Genomic DNA, 18,779 nt, shown 5'->3' on the forward strand with positions numbered 1-18,779 from the left:
TGGGCTGTAATACACAGTAGGGTGACCCACATAGCAATGTGCTGTAATACACAGTAGTGTGAGCCGCATAGCAATGTGCTGTAATACTCAGTAGTGTGACCCACATAGCAATGCGCTGTAATACACAGTACTGTGATCCACATAGCAATGCGCTGTAATACACAGTAGTGTGAGCCGCATAGCAATGTGCTGTAATACACAGTAGTATGACCCGCATAGCAATGTGCTGTAATACACAGTAGTATGACCCACATACTGTAGCATTGGGCTGTAATACACAGTAGTGTGACCCACATAGCAATGCGCTGTAATAAACAGTAGTGTGACCCACATAGCATTGCGCTGTAATACACAGTAGTTTGACCCACATAGCATTGGGCTGTAATACACAGTAGTGTGACCCACATAGCATTGCGCTGTAATACACAGTAGTTTGACCCACATAGCAATGTGCTGTAATACACAGGGAGGGGGGGGGGAGTGTGGGAGATGTATGGGCCTGGATGGGTGGGGGGGGGGAGAGTGGGAGACGTATGGGCCTGGATGGGTGGGGGCGGGGGAGAGTGGGAGACGTTTGGGCCTGGATGGGTGGGGGGGAGGAGTGTGGGAGACGTATGGGCCTGGATGTGTGGGGGGAGAGTGGGATATGTGTGGTCCTGGATGGGTGGGGTGGGGGGATGTGGGAGATGTATGGGCCTGGATTTGTGGGGGGGGGAGAGTGGGAGATGTATGGGCCTGGATGTGTGGGGGGAGAGTGGGATTTGTGTGGGCCTGGATGGGTGGGGGGGGGTAGAGTGGGAGACGTATGGGCCTGGATGGGTGGGGGGGGGGGGGGGGGAGAGTGGGAGACGTATGGGCCTGGATTGAGTGTGGGAGATGTATGGGCCTGGATGTGTGGGGGGAGAGTGGGATATGTGTGGGCCTGGATGGGTGGGGTGGGTGGATGTGGGAGATGTATGGGCCTGGATGGAGGGGGGAGAGTGGGATATGTGTTGGCCTGGATGGAGGGGGCAGAGTGGGATATGTGTGGGCCTGGATGGGTGGGGTGGGGGGATGTGGGAGATGTGTGGGCCTGGATGGAGGGGGGGCGGGGAGAAGTGTGGGAGATGTATGGGGGAAAGTAGTTGCTATGACCGGCAGAGCAAAGCATATACAGTTTGGCATTACAGATTTGTGAACTTACCCAAGTTCAGTTTACAAATTTACAGTATTCCCCTAAATATTGAAAAGTAAAAAAATGTGCGAAAAGTGTGAGAAAAATGTTCTATATAACTTTACAGCCTCAAAAAATCTGTGCAAAATTGACAAATATTTAATCAAACTTTGTGGCTTAAATGGACAGGTCTTCCTACTTTTTTTTTTAGCGCCAGTTTTTTCAGTGTGTCTGCCTCTGTGTGTGTGTATGTCTGCCTGTGTGTGTGTGTGTGTGTGTGCGTGCGTGGTGTGTGTGTGTGTGTGTGTCTGCCTCTGTATGTGTGTGCCTGCCTTTGTGTGTGTGTGTATCTGCCTCTGTGTGTGTGTGTGTGTGTGTGTGTGTGTGTGTGTGTGTGTGTGTCTGCCTCTGTGTTTGTGTGTGCCAAGCTGCCTCTGTGTTTGTCTGCCTCTGTGTTTGTCTGCCTGTGTGTGTGTGTGTGTGGGTGTGTCTGCCTCTGTGTGTGTGTGTGTACATGTGCGTGTGTGTGTGTGTGCATGTATGTGTGTGTGTCTGCCTCTGTATGTGTGTGTGCCTGCCTTTGTGTGTGTGTGTGTGTGTGTATATGCCTCTGTGTGTGTCTTTTTCTGTGTGTGTGTGTGTGTGTGTGTGTGTGTGTGTGTGTGTGTCTGCCTCTGTGTTTGTGTGTGTGTGCCTGGCTGCCTCTGTGTTTGTCTGCCTCTGTGTGTGTGTGTGTGTGTGTGTGTGGGTGTGCCTGCCTCTGTGTGTGTGTGTGCCTGCCTCTGTGGGTGCGTGTGTGTCTGCCTGCCTGTGTGTGTCTGCCTGCCTGTGTGTGTGTGCGTGTATGTGTGTGTGTCTGCCTGTGTGTGTGTGTGTGTGTGCATGTATGTGTGTGTGTCTGCCTCTGTGTGTGTGTGTGTGTGTGTGTGTGTGTGTGTGCATGTATGTGTGTGTGTCTGCCTGTGTGTGTGTGTGCCTGGCTGCCTCTGTGTGTGTGTGTGTCTGCCTCTATGTGTGTGTGCGCCTGCCTCTGTGTGTGTACGTGTATGTGTGTGTGTGTGTGTGTGTGTGTGTGTGTGTGTGTCTGCCTCTATGTGTGTGTGCCTGGCTGCCTCTGTGTGTGTGTGCCTGACCCTACCTTCGTTACAACGCAAAGATTTTTCCCCATGAAAACCCTGTAGGCGCCAGCAAAGAAGTTTCACTTCAAAAATAAAGTGAATAAAACAAATAATGCGCTCATTAGTGGTAATATATATAACGTTGCTGTTTACGGAGATCTGAGGGCTAAGACTGGCAGCGTTGTAGCTAACTGCAAGTGGTCGAACGCTTCCCCGATGACGTCACTGCTTCCTCTGTACAGCTGATACACCCGCTGACAACACTGCTAACCTACCTGAAGCAGGCCCCTGCACCTAGTCGAGGCTAGAGTCTTCCCCCCAGGCCCCCAGTTGGGCAGCTATTGATCTACTACGTAGAGGTTTGAACTTCCCGCCGAGTGACCCGCTGGAGACCAGAGACTCACACTGTGAGGTGAATTCCTAATGAGGTGCGCACCTCTTGCTGGGACGGTTATTGAAGATAAGAGGACCATCCAGAGAGAGAGTGAGCCTACACGGAGCAGTTTCCCAGAGTGGTAACATGTCCAAAACATGTCCTGTTGTTATATGCTATATCCTGATGTACGTGCAATAATCACCTTTTTTATTCTATAAATATTTTTTAAATACTACACCATGAGGTTTTTTTGCGCTGTTTTTTTCTTTTTTCTGTATCACTTCAAAAATACCCTTATGTTATCTGCCAAGGCAAGTTCTTCTTAGCAAGTAAACTGAAAAGCTTAAGATTATAAGGAGCGTGTTTCCGATCATATGTCAGGCACACTAGTCATTGCATTATATCACTCTAATGAGTTCTTTTGTAATGGAATTATTCATTATATCCCAGTTTATGTACCATTTTGTGAGAATGAGAAAAATGAAATAAAAGAAAAAGAATGTTCTTTGGAAAAACAATAAAATATCCAGCTTAGACCCTCAAGCTTTGTGTCCCTTTATGAATGACGACTTTGGATGTTACAGAGTTATTTAGTTGCATAAACGTTACAATGCTGCACAATCATATTAGATTAAAAAAAAGGATAATCATCTGGTCCAATATCTTTGTTCTTTTGTCCTTCGTTTGCCCCAAAGGTAATGTAACAAAAAGCCGAGTCCTTTGGTTTGCAGCTATTAAAACCGCAAACATGTTCTCTGTAAGTTGTGTTATTTGTTAATAACAGCAGCAGGGCGCTGGCTGTTCTGATAAACCAGCATGTTGCACATGTTATTATTAGTATATATACAGTATATATATATTTTAAAGCAAGATTTGTTAGAAAAGGTGTTTTATAGGCTTACCTACAATATTTTTTAAGTTACTGTTTTATTTCAGTCTTATGTGAACTTATAAATCATCAAATTGAGGTTAATAAAGAAGTAAAAATGCATAGAACAGTGCACTAAATGAATACATACAAGACAATACAACAGCATAAATATTTTATCATAAGGTACGTATATTTCATACCATAGTATGTGTGTACTTTTTTGCATTCTACTGTAAATTGTAACCAGTATGAGAGCCCATGAGCCATTTCATATGTGTCCTGAAGGAACTCATATGCAGAATTTTGAGCCACCACCTGTGATTCCTTAATGACACAATTAAATACTAGTACATTATAAATGTGCATATGTGATTGAATGACATTGACCTGTACATTACAATGGCATGTCCCGGGTGTAAACTCACTTATCATTGGCACATTCCAACACACAGTAGAAACGTCTCTGCTCTTCTTCCCTCTGACTTACAGTAAATGGCTGAGATTATGTCATATTCCTCTATTACAGGCACAGCAACTAACTGATCTGGAACAAAAACTAACCGTGGCAAAGAATGAGATGGAAAAAGCATCCCTTGATAAAGTAACCATATATTGCAACACGTACTTTTTTGAGACCAGCTCGTATGCCATCAATGTGTAGATGAACTAGTTTTAAATGGGTTGATTAAATATGAGTGTTACTGGGACTTCCTGGGATAGTGATGAGAATAATTAACCTACAGTATACAGTACTGTACATCCATGTATATATTCTTGAGCTTTCGTGTACTGACAGATATGTGTGGTTGATTTTAAGTGCTGGTGGTTTAAAGTGTGTGCAGTTAGAACCAGAAGCAGTTGTTTAAAGTGCTAGTTGTTTAAAGTGTGTGCAGTTAGAACCAGAAGCAGTTGTTTAAAGTGCTGGTTGTTTAAAGTGTGTGCAGTTAGAACCAGAAGCAGTTTGAACAAGGAAGCGGTTAAACAAGGTATAGTTATTGAAGTACAGTTTACTGTTAGTACTTCTAAACTTCATAGTTGCTATAATGAGCAGGATTGAAAATGCCACTCAATGCACATCTTGCCACATGTATGTGCACTTGGAGCAGCTGTTCCAAGGAGCATATCGCTGTGAGAGGTGTGAGCGGGTGGTCTCTTTAGAGTCAGAGATTGCTGATCTGAAGAGGCAACTTGCAATATTGAGGGCCATTGGCAATCTTGAAAGGGAATTAGAGCTCACTGAGCAGGCCCTTGCTTCGACTAGTTGTGCAGATGGTGGCGCTGTTAGTGAGGAGCAGGTAGGTAGCTTGGTTTCTGTTAGTGAGGAGCAGGTAGGTAGCTGGGTGACAGAAGGGGAAGCAGGGGCAATAGGGAGAGGCAGGTCGTTTCTGAGCTGACACATCCCAATAGATTTGCCATGTTGAGTGAAGATATTGGGAATGTTGGGGCAAAAATGGCAAGGCTGGGGGAGACTAATTCCTCTAGCAGCCAGGGGAATAGTTCCTCCAGCACAGAGGGGACTCAGGATGCTCAGAGACAAAGAAAGATTGTGGTTGTAGGGGACTCAATTATTAGGAAGGTAGATAGGGCAATCTGTTGCCAGGACCGCATGAACCGAACAGTTTGTTGTCTCCCGGGTGCTCGGGTTCGGCACATTGCGGATCGGGTAGACAGATTGTTGGGGGGGGGGGCTGGGATTGACCCGGCGGTCTTGGTACATGTTGGCACCAATGACAAAGTTAGAGAAAGATGGAGGGTCCTAAAAAATGATTACAGGGATCTAGGCCAAAAGCTTAAGGCAAGGACCTCCAAGGTAGTATTTTCTGAAATACTACCAGTGCCATGCGCTACCGCAGGGAGACAGTCAGAGATCAGGGAGGTTAATGCATGGCTAAGAAAGTGGTGCAGGAAGGAGGGGTTTGGGTTTTTAGAGCACTGGGACTCCTTTTCTGAGAGGTGCAATCTATATTCTAGGGACGGATTGCACCTCAATGAAGAGGGATCTTCTGTGCTAGGGGGGAGAATGCTAAAAAGGTTGGAGGAGATTTTAAACTAGGATGGAGAGGGGAGGGGAATGAAACAGATAATGAACTAAATGGAATAGATGAGGATACAAGGTGGTATGGAGGTAGAATGGGGACAAGTGCAAGTTTGACAAGCAGTGAGACACCCATAGTAAATACAGATAATACTAGAAAACTTCTAAAGACTAAACAAAGTGGGTGCAGAAAGGAAGGAGCAGATAAGATAATAGTACAGGCTGAAAAAAAACTGAAATGCATGCTTGCTAATGCAAGAAGCCTGACAGATAAAATGGGGGAGCTTTAATTAATAGCTGCAAGGGAGCAGTATGATATCATAGGCATTACTGAAACATGGTGGGATGAAACTCATGACTGGACAGTTAATTTAGAGGGTTATTCTCTTTTTCGGAAGGATCGAACAAATAGAAGGGGAGGTGGAGTATGTTTATATGTTAAACCGGATCTTTGTGGGAATATGCTATAAACCACCAAATATCGGTGAGATTGAGGAAGCTAAAATACTTTTACAAATGGAGAAGGCATCAAAACTGGGTCATGTTTGCATAATGGGGGATTTTAATTATCCAGACATAGACTGGGGCAATGAGATTAGCGTTACAACAAAAGGGAACAGGTTTTTGGGTGTGCTTAAAGACAATTATATGACCCAAATTATTGAGGAACCAACCAGGAGAGGGGCAGTTCTGGATTTGGTCATATCAAACAATGTAGAACTAATAACAAATATTCAAGTCCTGGAACATTTGGGTAACAGTGATCATAACCTGGTCTCATTTGAAATAAATGATCAAAAAACAGATTACTTGGGTTCAACAAAGACCTTCAACTTTGGAAAGGCAGATTTTAATAAACTGAGGTCTACTCTAGTAGTAATACAATGGGATGATGTTTTTGCAGGGAAAAATGTAGAAGATAAATGGGAAGTCTTTAAAATATTGTTAGGAAAGCACACTTATCAGTGTATACCCTTGGGTAGTAAGTATAAAAGAAATAAGTCAAAACCAATGTGGCTAAATAAACAGGTAGGGGAGGAAATGGACAAGAAGAGGAAGGCGTTTAGATTCTTTAAGTCAGAAGGGACAGAGACATTGTATCAGAATTATAAGGAATGTAACAAAAATTGCAAAAGGGCAATTAAATTAGCAAAAATGGATAATGAAAAAAGGATTTCAATAGAAAGTAAGGTCAACCCTAAAAGGTTCTTTAAGAACCTTAATAACAAAAAAATGAGAAAAGAGAATATAGGACCCTTTCAGTGTGAGATGGGTAGGCAGATTATTGGAGATAAGGAAAAAGCAGAGGTCTTAAACAAATTCTTTGCCTCTGTGTTTACCAGGGAAGAATCAAGTTCAATAGTAGCGCCACAGGAGGAAGCCACAACCTCCATATTAATGACCAATTGGTTAACTGAGGAAGAAGTTCATAAGCGACTTGAAAAAATTAAAGTAAATAAGGCACCTGGCCCCGATGGCATACATCCAAGAGTTCTCAAGGAGTTAAGCTCAGTAATAGCAAAACCATTATATTTAATATTCAAGGACTCAATTTCCACAGGCTCAGTACCACAAGATTGGTGTAAAGCAGATGTGGTGCCTATATTTAAAAAGGGAGCTAGATCACAACCGGGAAATTACAGACCTGTAAGCCTGACTTCAATAGTAGGGAAACTACTTGAATGTTTAATACGGGATAATATTCAGGAATACCTAATGGAAAATAAAATTATTAGTAATAGTCAGCATGGATTTATGAAGGATAGATCTTGCCAACTAACCTTATTTGTTTCTTTGAGGAGGTAAGTAGGACTCTAGACCAGGGTAATGCAGTTGATGTGGTCTACTTAGATTTTGCAAAGGCTTTTGATACGGTTTCACACAAGAGGTTGGTGTACAAAATAAAGAAAGTTGGACTTAGTAATAATATATGCACCTGGATTGAAAACTGGTTAAAGGACATAAATAGAATTTTTTCAGGTTGGGCTAAAGTCGTGAGTGGAGTACCTCAGGGATCGGTACTGGGACCCCTGCTTTTTAACTTGTTTATTAATGACCTTGAGGTTGGCATCGAGAGCAAAGTCTCCATCTTTGCTGATGATACTAAATTGTGTAAGGTAATAGAATCAGAGCAGGATGTAATTTCTCTTCAGAAGGACTTGGAGAGACTGGAAATGTGGGCAGGTAAATGGCAAATGAGGTTTAATACATATAATGTAAGATTATGCATTTGGGATACAAGAATAAAAAGGCGACTTACAAATTAAATGGAGATATATTGGGGGAATCCTTGATGGAGAAGGATTTAGGAGTGCTTGTAGACAGCAGGCTTAGCAATAGTGCCCAATGTCATGCAGTAGCTGCAAAGGCAAACAAGATCTTATCTTGCATCAAACGGGCAATGGATGGAAGGGAAGTAAACATTATTATGCCCCTTTACAAATCATTAGTAAGACCACACCTTGAATATGGAGTACAATTTTTGGCACCAATCCTAAGAAAAGAAATTATGGAACTAGAGAGAGTGCAGAGAAGAGCCACCAAATTAATAAATGGGATGGACATTCTAACTTATGAGGAGAGGCTAGCTAAATTAGATTTATTTACATTAGAAAAGAGGCATCTAAGAGGGGATATGATAACTATATACAAATATATTCAGGGACAATACAAGGAGCTTTCAAAAGAACTATTCCTCCCACGGGCAGTACAAAGGACTCGGGGCCATCCCTTAAGGTTGGAGGAAAGGAAATTTCACCAGCAAATGGTGAAAAGGGTTCTTTACAGTAAGGGCAGTTAAAATGTGGAATTCATTACCCATGGAGACTGTGAAGCAGATACAATAGATTTGTTCAAAAAAAGGTTGGACATCTTTTTAGATGGGAAAGGTATACAGGGATATACCAAATAAGTATACATGGGAAGGATGTTGATCCAGGGATTAATCCGATTGCCAATTCTTGGAGTCAGGAGGGAATTAATTTTTCCCCTTAATGGGGTTTTTTGTTTGCCTACCTCTGGATCAATAAGTAAGTATAGATATAGAATAAAGTATCTGTTGTCTAAATTTAGCATAGGTTGAACTTGATGGACGGAGGTCTTTTTTCAACCTCATCTACTATGTAACTATGTAACTATGTAATCAACACAAATATTCAATGACGCTGTATCTACAGTCATCACTGAAAATAACAAAATGTAACTTTTTTTCATTTATCATAATGTTTTTGTATGTATAATACATTATTATTATTATTATTATTATTATTATTATTATTATTATTATTATTATTATTATTATTATTATTATTATTATATGATAATTATTAATATAATATAATAATAATAGTTCTACATTTATAATGATCTTTTTCTATGTATAATACATATATAATAACAATAATAATAATAATAATTATTATTATTATATGATACATTAGATGCAAAATCTACAGTGAATGAAACATGTATGATTTGCATATTTACTAGATTGAATACATACAATCTCTGCCGCAGTCTTCCTTTACAGTATGTCTTATTAAAGTCCAGTTTCCTACTGTTGTCAGTAACCTATCCTGCAGTGGTTGACCTCTATCTATTCCCCAGGAGTCACAGTTGAAAGCACTAAAAGAGACAGTGCAACTCTGTCTGTCTTCTGTTCTGCACAATCACCTTCCCACAATGAATATAATCCCATCAAAACCAAGAGAGAGGCCGACATCGCCAGCTACAAATGATTCAAGAAGAATTCCATTACAAATGGCAAACACAGAGGTACTTTCTAGTTTATTATTGTATTTATAAAATGTTTTACCAGGAAGTAATAGTTACCTCTCATCTCACGTATGTCCTGGGCATAGAGTTAAAATGACAAATAGTAACATGGTTACAAATACATAGTTACATAAGTGAACAGGGTATACATTATATACAAGACATCGCATGCACAGTTAAAGATAATATATATTATAGGCGTATGTAATAGTTACAGACCAGGTTAAAATGTCAGACAGCTTTAGTTTTGAACGAACTTAGGCTGCGTCTCCGCTGGTGCTGAGCGTGCTGTGCGTGCGGCGCTTGCTGTTTTAACTTCTTGTACTCTTTATGTTGATGTCCCCGCTCACGCGGCGCGAGCGCACTCGGGCATGGGCACGCATGCTCTCCCAAGCTTGGCGCTTGAGGAGACAAAAAAAAGTGAGTTCAAAGCGGGCTTAACATGGCCCCAATGCCCCCATGTGCGCGCTTGTAAAATAGGCAGGACACCTGGCGCTCATGCTTAGAGAGTTGGGGACGTCACTGCTCTCGAGCATGAGCGAGGTCAGCGCCAATGGGAATGCAGCCTTAGACTGGTGGTGGCTGTGAGAGTCTCCGGTAGATTGTTCCAGTTTTGGAGTGTACGGTAAGAGAAGGAGCAGCTGGATACTTTGCTGAACCTTGGGACCATGAACAGTCTTTTGGAGTCAGATCTCAGATAAGTGCTGCATGTCGTAGGGGTGAGTAGCTTTTCAGATAGATGGGTAGCTTACCAAGAAAGTATTTGAAGGCATAACGGGAAAGATGAACTTTGCACCTAGACTCAAGTGATGACCAATCTAGTTCTTTGAGCATATCACATTGATGTGTGTTGTAGTTACATTGGAGAACAAAATGGCATATTGAATTGTAAGAGGGTATCAAGATTGTTAAGGTGGGTTTAGGGTGCCAAGCTGTATACTATGTCCCAATAGTCGATAATTGGCATTAGCATCTGTTGTGCGATACGCTTTCTGACCAGCAGACTTTGGGAAGATTTGTTCCTAAGGCCGCACCTATAGTGCTGGCAATGGCGACGCGATGCATGATGTCACCCGTCGCCGCAAGCGAAAGTTGTATTTCGCTTTGCAGCGGCGTCGCTGACGACCAGGCAGGTTCATGGGCTGTCACATGAGGCGACAGCCCCTGAAAAATCAAATAATTACGACTACCAAAAATCTCGTCACCACGTCGCCCCGTCACTTTAGGTGTGGGTCAGGAGGGAGGGGATTGTAATGTATAGAGAGAGTAACATTTCCATGAGGCCACAAGAAAGAACAAAGTTGAGAGCCAAGCTGTTGTGAGCCAAGTGAGTGTGTGCCTTTTCCTTGTGCCTTTCCTTGCAAAATGTTTTGCTGAATTGCAATAATAGGGCCTATTCAGGGTTTGCAGAGGGAGTTGGTTGGGGGATTTGGGGGTTGAGGGTGAGAGACTGCAGTAAATAAGGTGTACAGGGGGGGGGGGTTAAAAGTGCATGCAGGCTAGCAAGCTTGGGATCATAGTGTGGTCAGTTAAGTTCACTGTCTGTTTGTATCCTTGTATAGAAGAGTTTGCAGAAGATGCAGTCCCCAATCAAACTGTAGTCTAACTATAAATTGTCACATAAAGATGATCACTTAAGATCCATCATTTTAGATGCCAATGCTACCCTAGCAATGCTTTCCCTTGAGTTCATGCAGCTCCGAAATCATACAATGTCTGTTAGATCAGTAACAAGGAATTACAGAGGATAATGTATAAATACATGATTACAGAGGATATATTACAATATAATAGTAACTGGATAATGACATTTAGATTTTAGCGCAATGTAACAGTAACAATAAAACGTAATTACTTTCAATGTGTATCAGACTTACATTTCCTTATATGTTCTGATCAAGAAATGGTTTGAGTTTATATGGCCGGGATGTGCTTATAGCGATCCATGTTAAAATGGACAGGAGGTCAAAGGTGACGCTATGTGCTTATTTGCATGTCATTTCCCAGAATCCCTGGCTGCAGTGGAAGTATAGCATGCTCGGAGATACTGGTGAAAGCAGGGTTGCAGACCTGTCTGAGACATGTGAAAGTGCTCACAATGGATTTTTGTATTGTTTGAAGAACAAACTGTCTGGTTATTTTACAGTTCTAATCCATTGAAGATTATTTCTCCTTCCAATGCAACATTTTAACTAATCAGATATGAGTGTTTATATGTAACACTTCAATTAATATTAAGCGTGGGCATTTGCAGTGCTGTTTTAGTTACGATTCTAAAACAATGTTGTGCTTTCGCCGTGGTTTGGGTTCAACTTTTTTTCCCTGTGTTTTAATTTGGGATTTAATAATAATAACTTCATTCTATATAGGGCTTTTCTCCCAATAGGACTCAAAATGCATCACAATTACAGCATAGCGCGCGGTACGCAGCACATTTTTACAGATTGTGGGGCTTATTATAGTAGCTCCGAAGTTGTTCACAAGAAGCGGAATGAAATGTGAAGAAAAAACAGTATTCTCTATTTAAAAAATCGCATCTTGTAAACCGTGACAAACCGCCTGATCTGTACTTACTTTAGAAGCAAAATGACCTAAAGGTGGTGCTAGCTCCCTCCAAAGCCTGAAATTGAGGTTTTGCGTGGTGATGGTCCTCCTTTTCCTCCAGAAAAAATGCAAGTTCTTTACGAGCGACATAGCCTTTTGCGCTTTTTGGAGCTACTAGAATACAGCGAGTTTGCCAAAAATACAATTTTTGTAATTCCGCACGGATTTGCACTGCCAGATTGAAAACGCTTCTAAAAAAAAAAAGTATTTTTTTGCATGGTTTGTTCATGTGAAAAGGGCTTACAGAATAACAAAACATGCTAATAAAGTACACAATTTATCACAATTCAGAGCTACTAGAATAGGTCTCACAGTCACTGACCAGATGAGCTTACAATCTATGAATTGAATTTGAGTTTCGGTTTAAAAAGTTATGGTTGCAGATCTGTCTGAGACATGAAAATCAGGTATACCTCCCATTCACTGTACGTGTGTTGGAAATGCACTCATATATTACACTGTTAATATTTGTTTATTTATAAAATGTTTTACCAGGAGATAATACAGTACAGGCATACCCCGCATTAACGTACGCAGTGAGACTGGAGCATGTATGTAAAGTGAAAATGTACTTAAAGTGAAGCACTACCTTTTTTTCCACTTATTGATGCATGTACTGTACTGCAATCGTCATATACGTGCATGACTGATGTAAATAACGCATTTGTAACAGGCTCTATAGTCTCCCCGCTTGCGCACAGCTTCGGTACAGGTAGGGAGCCGGTATTGCTGTTCAGGACGTGCTGACAGGCGCATGCGTGAGCTGCCGTTTGCAAATTGGGCGATATGTCCTTAGTCGCGACTGTACTTAAAGTGAGTGTCCTTAAACCGGGGTATGCCTGTATATTGAGAGTTGCCTCTCATTCTCAAATACAGTATGTCCGTTTTCCGGATTTTCTTGCATTTCCCCCCCCCCCCAAAATCCGCTTTGCGGTATAAAATCCAAGGATCGATTTGGTTGATATTAATCCGCGTGGATTCATCAAAATCTAGATTTGGATACAATCCATTGGTGTGTACTGGTAATTATAATAAAAAAATACACAAAACGCGAATCGCCCTTTGTGACATTGATCCGCTGAAATCTGTGGACCAAAGGAACCGACCGATCCGCTGTGGATCCATATTTGCAAACAATGTTTTTCCCATCTCTATTTACACTGGCGGCACACTTTATTAGAGTGCGGCCAGTTCCACAAGCCGGGAGATTTCCCGGCTTGCTAGTGGCATCCCCTCGGCGTGCCGCGCGTCACCGATGCGCGGTCACGCGTCATCGGGTGCCTGCGCCCCCTGCACGCGCGTCCAGGGCTCCCCGAGGGAGCCCTGGTGTCCCGCGATGTGGGGGACGGCGGCAGGGGGTTCCGGGGGACCCGGCGGACCCGGAGAGGAGAGGGGGAAGCCCCGATCGGCGGGCCTCTCCTCCGAGGCTTCGGCGCGCGCCCGGGACATCCCGGCGCGCGCCAGGTTACTGTCGCGGCCGAGACCGGGCAAATGCTCGAATAAACTCGGCCGCGACAGTATGATGGCAATACATGGTTACATTAAGCAAACACAGGCTATATATTATATAAGCACTTTCAGACACAAAGGGTCAAACAGAACGCAACTTTGGTACTCCACTCAGAAGATGCACACGCGAGTTCGCTTACGGATAGTGACGTTGCGGCTTTGGGCAACGAGAATCGCTTTCCAGAATCTGATCCCAGGGAAATCCACACACTGTAGGGAAAGCACACACGTGTAGGGTGAACAGTTGCTGCATTTTTATGCTGCATTGTTTTGCATATCACACTATGTTCTCTCTATTTGTTTTTTTTATATACAGTATATACCCTGAGATCTAGTGCTCTCTGGAGCTGATATGGATGTAGAACTGTTCTTTTCCTTAGGGCTTACACACACATTTTGCACTATAGGCTATTAATTTTTTCATGTGCATGTATTTTTTTTATATAATGATAAAACTCTCCTTGGAGAAATGCTCGTGAATCCTTTCACTTCTGATAAGCAGCAGCAAAAATTGATGCATTGCCCATAAATATCTCAACTTCAAAGTATTACTGATCCAGCCTCATACATAACACATTTTTATGTGAAATGTAACATTTACATATCATTTAAACTGATGATCCCTCTGCTTGAGGAAATGTACTTTCTAAAAGGTAACAAATATTTTACACCTCATACATCGCTCTTGTCCCCTTGCAGACACACTTACCAGAACACCTTCCTACTGTCTCTGTACGTTCTTCCTAATTACCAATTAGATTGTAAGCTTATCCTAAATTTTACTTTTATGCCTAAAGCACTTCTTCCCGTTATGTGTTATTTGTATTATTCGCTATTTATATGATTATGTCACGTGTATTAATGCTGTGAAGCTCTACTGTATGTACATTAATGGGGCTATATAAGCAAAGATACGGTATACATACTGTGATAGAGTCACTATCTCTATCTGCGGAAGTAGTGCAGCTAGTGTGCTTTCCTATGGAAAGCTAGCGGCACCTGCAGCTAATCAAATTTTAAAGAAACTGTGCGGTGCTCAGAAAATGAATGACCGATATAAGTTTATCTTGAACTTGATAATGCCAACAAATAGCACCCCTCGGGTATCTGTATCAAAGTGTAAATAGGTATATAAGTGTAGCCAGGTCTCCCCAGCACTTCAGCACCCCCCTCACCCTGCTACCGATCGCGGGGGCCACCGCGTCCAATGGCGGCACCGTCTGGCGATGGCAGGGGAGAGGGCGGTCAGGTCCCGGCTCGGGGGTTGCCGGGGACACGTGCGGCCGGTTGCCAAGGCCGCCCGCGCGTCTCAAGGCTCCTGGCGCTCCCGGAGCCGGGCGGTAAGGGCGCCGCCATTGCCCCTTAGTTTGCGCATGCGCAGTAGTCGCGCATGCGCAGGGAGAGCCACAGAGACAGGGCAAAGTTGCACGAGAGCAGGGAAAGCCGAGGGGAGGTTGAGGCAGCCCAGGATAGCTTGCGCAGGCGCAGGAGAGGTAGTGAAAAGCCCGCGAAGCCCTAGCCTACCAGGGAAGGCTCTGAGCTGGGACTACAGATCCCAAGAGCCTTTGCGTGCCCCACGTGATGCCAGGGAGCCAATAGGGCTTAAGCTGTCCCTGCAAAAGAGATACATTTCGCGCGCTTGCACCACGTTAGGTGTGAGTCAGAGACCGGAGCAGCCCAGGGAAGGAGGTAGGGTACAGGAGTCCAGGACTCACTGTACTAGGCCAGCACCCCCAGGGTCTGAGGTAGCTGAGTATCCTCTGAGAGAGAGTGTTGCCAGGGACTGCTCTAGAGAGAGGGACCCTGTCACTCAGGTTAGTCCGTTGGAGCCGGGGAGCTGTGAGGGAAGGAAGGGTGCGGGGAGCGAGTGCAGCTCCTGCTGCCCTATAGGAACCCACACCCCAGGTAGGCCCCAACCCCCCACTAGGGTAGTGGGTAATTGCTGAGGGAGGCCCAAGATAGGGACGCTGCCCTTAGTTTAGAGTGCTGCCTTGTCAGAGTCACGGCGGTCAGTGCTGTGAGGTCTGACAGGCAGGCACCTTGTTGCGCAGCACGTTGGCTGCCAACATCCAGTGGGTCACAGCTTGTTGCTGCAGGCGCTGGGATTAGTGAGGCTTAGGGGACTTGGAGAGTTAGGGGAGTGGGACAGGTCATTAACCCCTGTAGGCCCCTAGGAGTTTCCCCAAAGCCACTACAGGTTGCTGTACTATAGGGACGGCCTATAGTATAGTGTGTGCCACTTAGATAGATAGGGACACAGCGGCTGCTGCTGATCCTGTGGAGCGGTTCGGACCCACGTTGGGGTCTGCAGAGACTATTCCAGAGTGGGACTGCCCTGACGGTCCACGTGCCCGGAGTTCGGTTGGAGGATCAGAAGGAGGCATCGCCCGACTGATCCTTTGTGAAGTATTGCTGACCCGAGCACCGGAGTGCTCGGCAGGTATCTACAATACATAAGTGCACCACCGGACCCTTAGCTTAATTGTGACTGCGCAGTCACCCATTGACTCTCTGCAAGAGTGCGGGACATTGGGTGGGGTTCTTTGGACACTGGCTGGGATCACCTGGTGTTGGGGAAGCGTCCTGCGAGACGTCACGGTTAGTGTCTCCTCGTGAGAGGGACACAGGTTATTATCAATGTGAGGTGTCATATGCATGTTAGTAAAAGGTCATGGTTAATATACATGCTGTCTATGTAATTATTGTGTTGTCCTGCGAGGAACCACTCCCCCTCTGGTGGGAGCCATCGCAGGTGGAGGCGCTGCACCAAATGTAAGTGGTTGTCCATAGTATAATTGCCCCAGGTTCCCCGTGGCGGGAGCTCAGCCCTCCTGTGAGCCTACAGGTATAGCACCAAGTACCGAGTAACACTATATGTTCCTGCACCCACACATATAATCTGCGATTGGGGGGGGGGAAACCCGTTACATAAGTCACCAAGAAAAACGCTTAAGTGGGGAAAATCCCACGCTGCGCTGCAGTAAGGATTTAAACACGTCTTAATGTCCAGAAAATAAAGCGCCAGTAATAAATGAGTAATACCTTACTTCAATCATCTGACGCATATAGCCAAGGACTCACGTCGAGGTGCAGCGTCCTGGTTGAGGACCCATACGTCCTGGGGTACTTGGTGTGCCTCCGCTTCTAAGCTGAATACAAGAAATTGACAAACAAGGCAGAACACTACCCATATCCAGGCTTTAAAATGATTAGTGAGAAGCGTTCCCATAGGTAAAAAACAGAAAAAATGTAATGGACCATAATGACATACAAAGGCAAGTTGACCCACCTCAGCATTTCACGCCGAGGCGCTTGATAAAGTGTCTCGGCATGAAACGCGTAGGTGTGGGCTACTTGACTTTGTATGTCATTATGGTCCATTACAGTTTTTCATTTTTTTACCTATGGGAATGCTTCTCTCATCATTCTTAAGTCTGCATATGGGTAGTTCTCTGCCCTTTTTGTCCATTTATAGCCTGCAGCTAATCAGGCTGGTCTCCTGAATGAACAGGAGTTTAAAAGGCAGACACAGAGCGACACACAGTGAGATTGTTTTCCCCAGAGAGGGGTAGAGACTTTTTCCCCAGCCAGGAGGAAGCTGGTTGGCACAGTTCCCCAGGCCTGCCGGATGCTGGTTGCAGGGATTGCCTGGGTTGCACACCCAGCAAGAACAAGGATGTGAGATTGCTGTGGAAGCACGGCTGTCCTGTCCAGGTGATTGGATCCAGAGAGGGATTTCTTGTACTCTCTTGGGGCCAAGTCCCCAACAAAAACAGATAAGGACTTTTGATATTCTCAGATAGTATATCTGTAAACTGGACTGTGGGTTTTGGGCTTGGCATCAGTTTAGTTGGCTAGCCAATCAGAGAGGGAGCTGATGTGTAGACAGTCTCCAAGGGGAGTAGGTGTTATTGTTATGTTTTGTTTCCATAAAGTGACGGTGGGCCTATTGTTGTTTTGTTTATCCCCTGTAAATAAAACCTAAATAACAAAACATAGTGTTTCCTGTCTTGAATATGGGACATAAGACCCTTCAACGTGACGGAGGAATCACAATACATACATACATACATACAGCATTACCAAAAACGGCTTTTTATTTTTGTTTGGTATTGTTTGATTATTAGAAACACACCCCTTCCCCCCCCAAAAAACGTGATAATTTATAGCTGAGTAGAGATCCTCTATAGATCTCATCTAACCCAGCTTTTCCCTTCCTTTTATTATCGCCTGATCTTGAATATGCTTAAGAAAAATGTACGGAGATGCCAACATTGGAAAATAAAATAAAAACATTATTTTGTAAAAAAAAAAAGAAGAATTTATTGACATATACATATTAAGCCAATGCTGAGCAATGCGGTACTACTCCCTATGACAGTGCAAGGGACATTAGGAATGCATACATTTTTGTTAGAAGGCAGCATCATTTATAGGGACATGCTTTTCTGGCATCCGAACAACAGACTTTTTCCTAGCCTTCCCCATTTTAATACCAATCCCAACACAGGCCCTAATTCTGTACACTGTGACGAAATAAATGTCATACTATCTCTATGCTGATCTACAGTAGCAATGATTGGTGGTGGCCAGCTGTCACATTTTATAAATGGCTTTGTCAATCAGGAAAATGTTAGTCTATGTCTGGTTTTTCATACCAGGAAAAAAGGTTTGCTGGCGGTACACAGCCGAGGAACACAGACCTGGATTGCTGGTGCTGATAGCACAAGAAATTTTAATGGCACATACAAAAAGCGAAGAGAGCCACTCTAACGCGTTTCGCGATGGATATTGCACTTTGTGAAATAGTATGGATCCAACATACATGGAAGATTTAAATACCTTTAAATCACACCTGGACTGCCCGCATCCGCAACCATAAACGTCATCAACACCTGATCTAGTAAAGAGTATGGGAGCAACGCTAACCCCCTGCAATGCCTGCCATACAGTATATCTAGATGCACTGTTGTGGAGTTTCTCCAATCCTTTTGTGGCTTTTCATACCACACAGTACCTTCTTCCAGTTACCAATACAGAATAGGAATAGTTGCATAGAGCAGTAGTAAAAAATTAACCACCGCCAGCTGACCAGTCCCGAAAGGTGTAATGCTGAGACTGAATACCTTGCTCCTGCTTTTTCTTACTCCCGACTCTTACTCCGTATAATACAGTACTTTTCTTAGGACAGACATATCAGTTTTCTTTTTGGGTTTCCTGCTGTTAGATAATTAAAGTGATGCACTTTAATTTTAGTTTGCAGACTACTAACCAAACCTCACAGCAAAAACACACGGAATAATTATAACTCCTCTTAAGGACTGGATTCTGTAAAGTGT

The 18,779-nt window shown here is 43.7% G+C and overlaps 1 protein-coding gene across 7 annotated transcripts in view; it reads left to right on the forward strand.

Annotated features, from left to right (window-relative positions):
* LUZP2 (leucine zipper protein 2) overlaps positions 1–18,779 on the forward strand; it is a 304,222-nt gene that overhangs the window by 260,847 nt on the left and 24,596 nt on the right. For all 7 annotated transcript variants that reach the window (XM_075567272.1, XM_075567271.1, XM_075567278.1 and 4 more), the window contains 2 exons: positions 4,045–4,119; positions 9,160–9,327. In XM_075567272.1, the coding sequence (XP_075423387.1) occupies positions 4,045–4,119; positions 9,160–9,327 (243 nt within the window). The remainder of the gene's footprint in view (positions 1–4,044; positions 4,120–9,159; positions 9,328–18,779) is intronic.

Source organism: Ascaphus truei, chromosome 12, assembly GCF_040206685.1.
Source record: "Ascaphus truei isolate aAscTru1 chromosome 12, aAscTru1.hap1, whole genome shotgun sequence".
NCBI classification, from domain to species: Eukaryota; Metazoa; Chordata; class Amphibia; order Anura; family Ascaphidae; genus Ascaphus; species Ascaphus truei.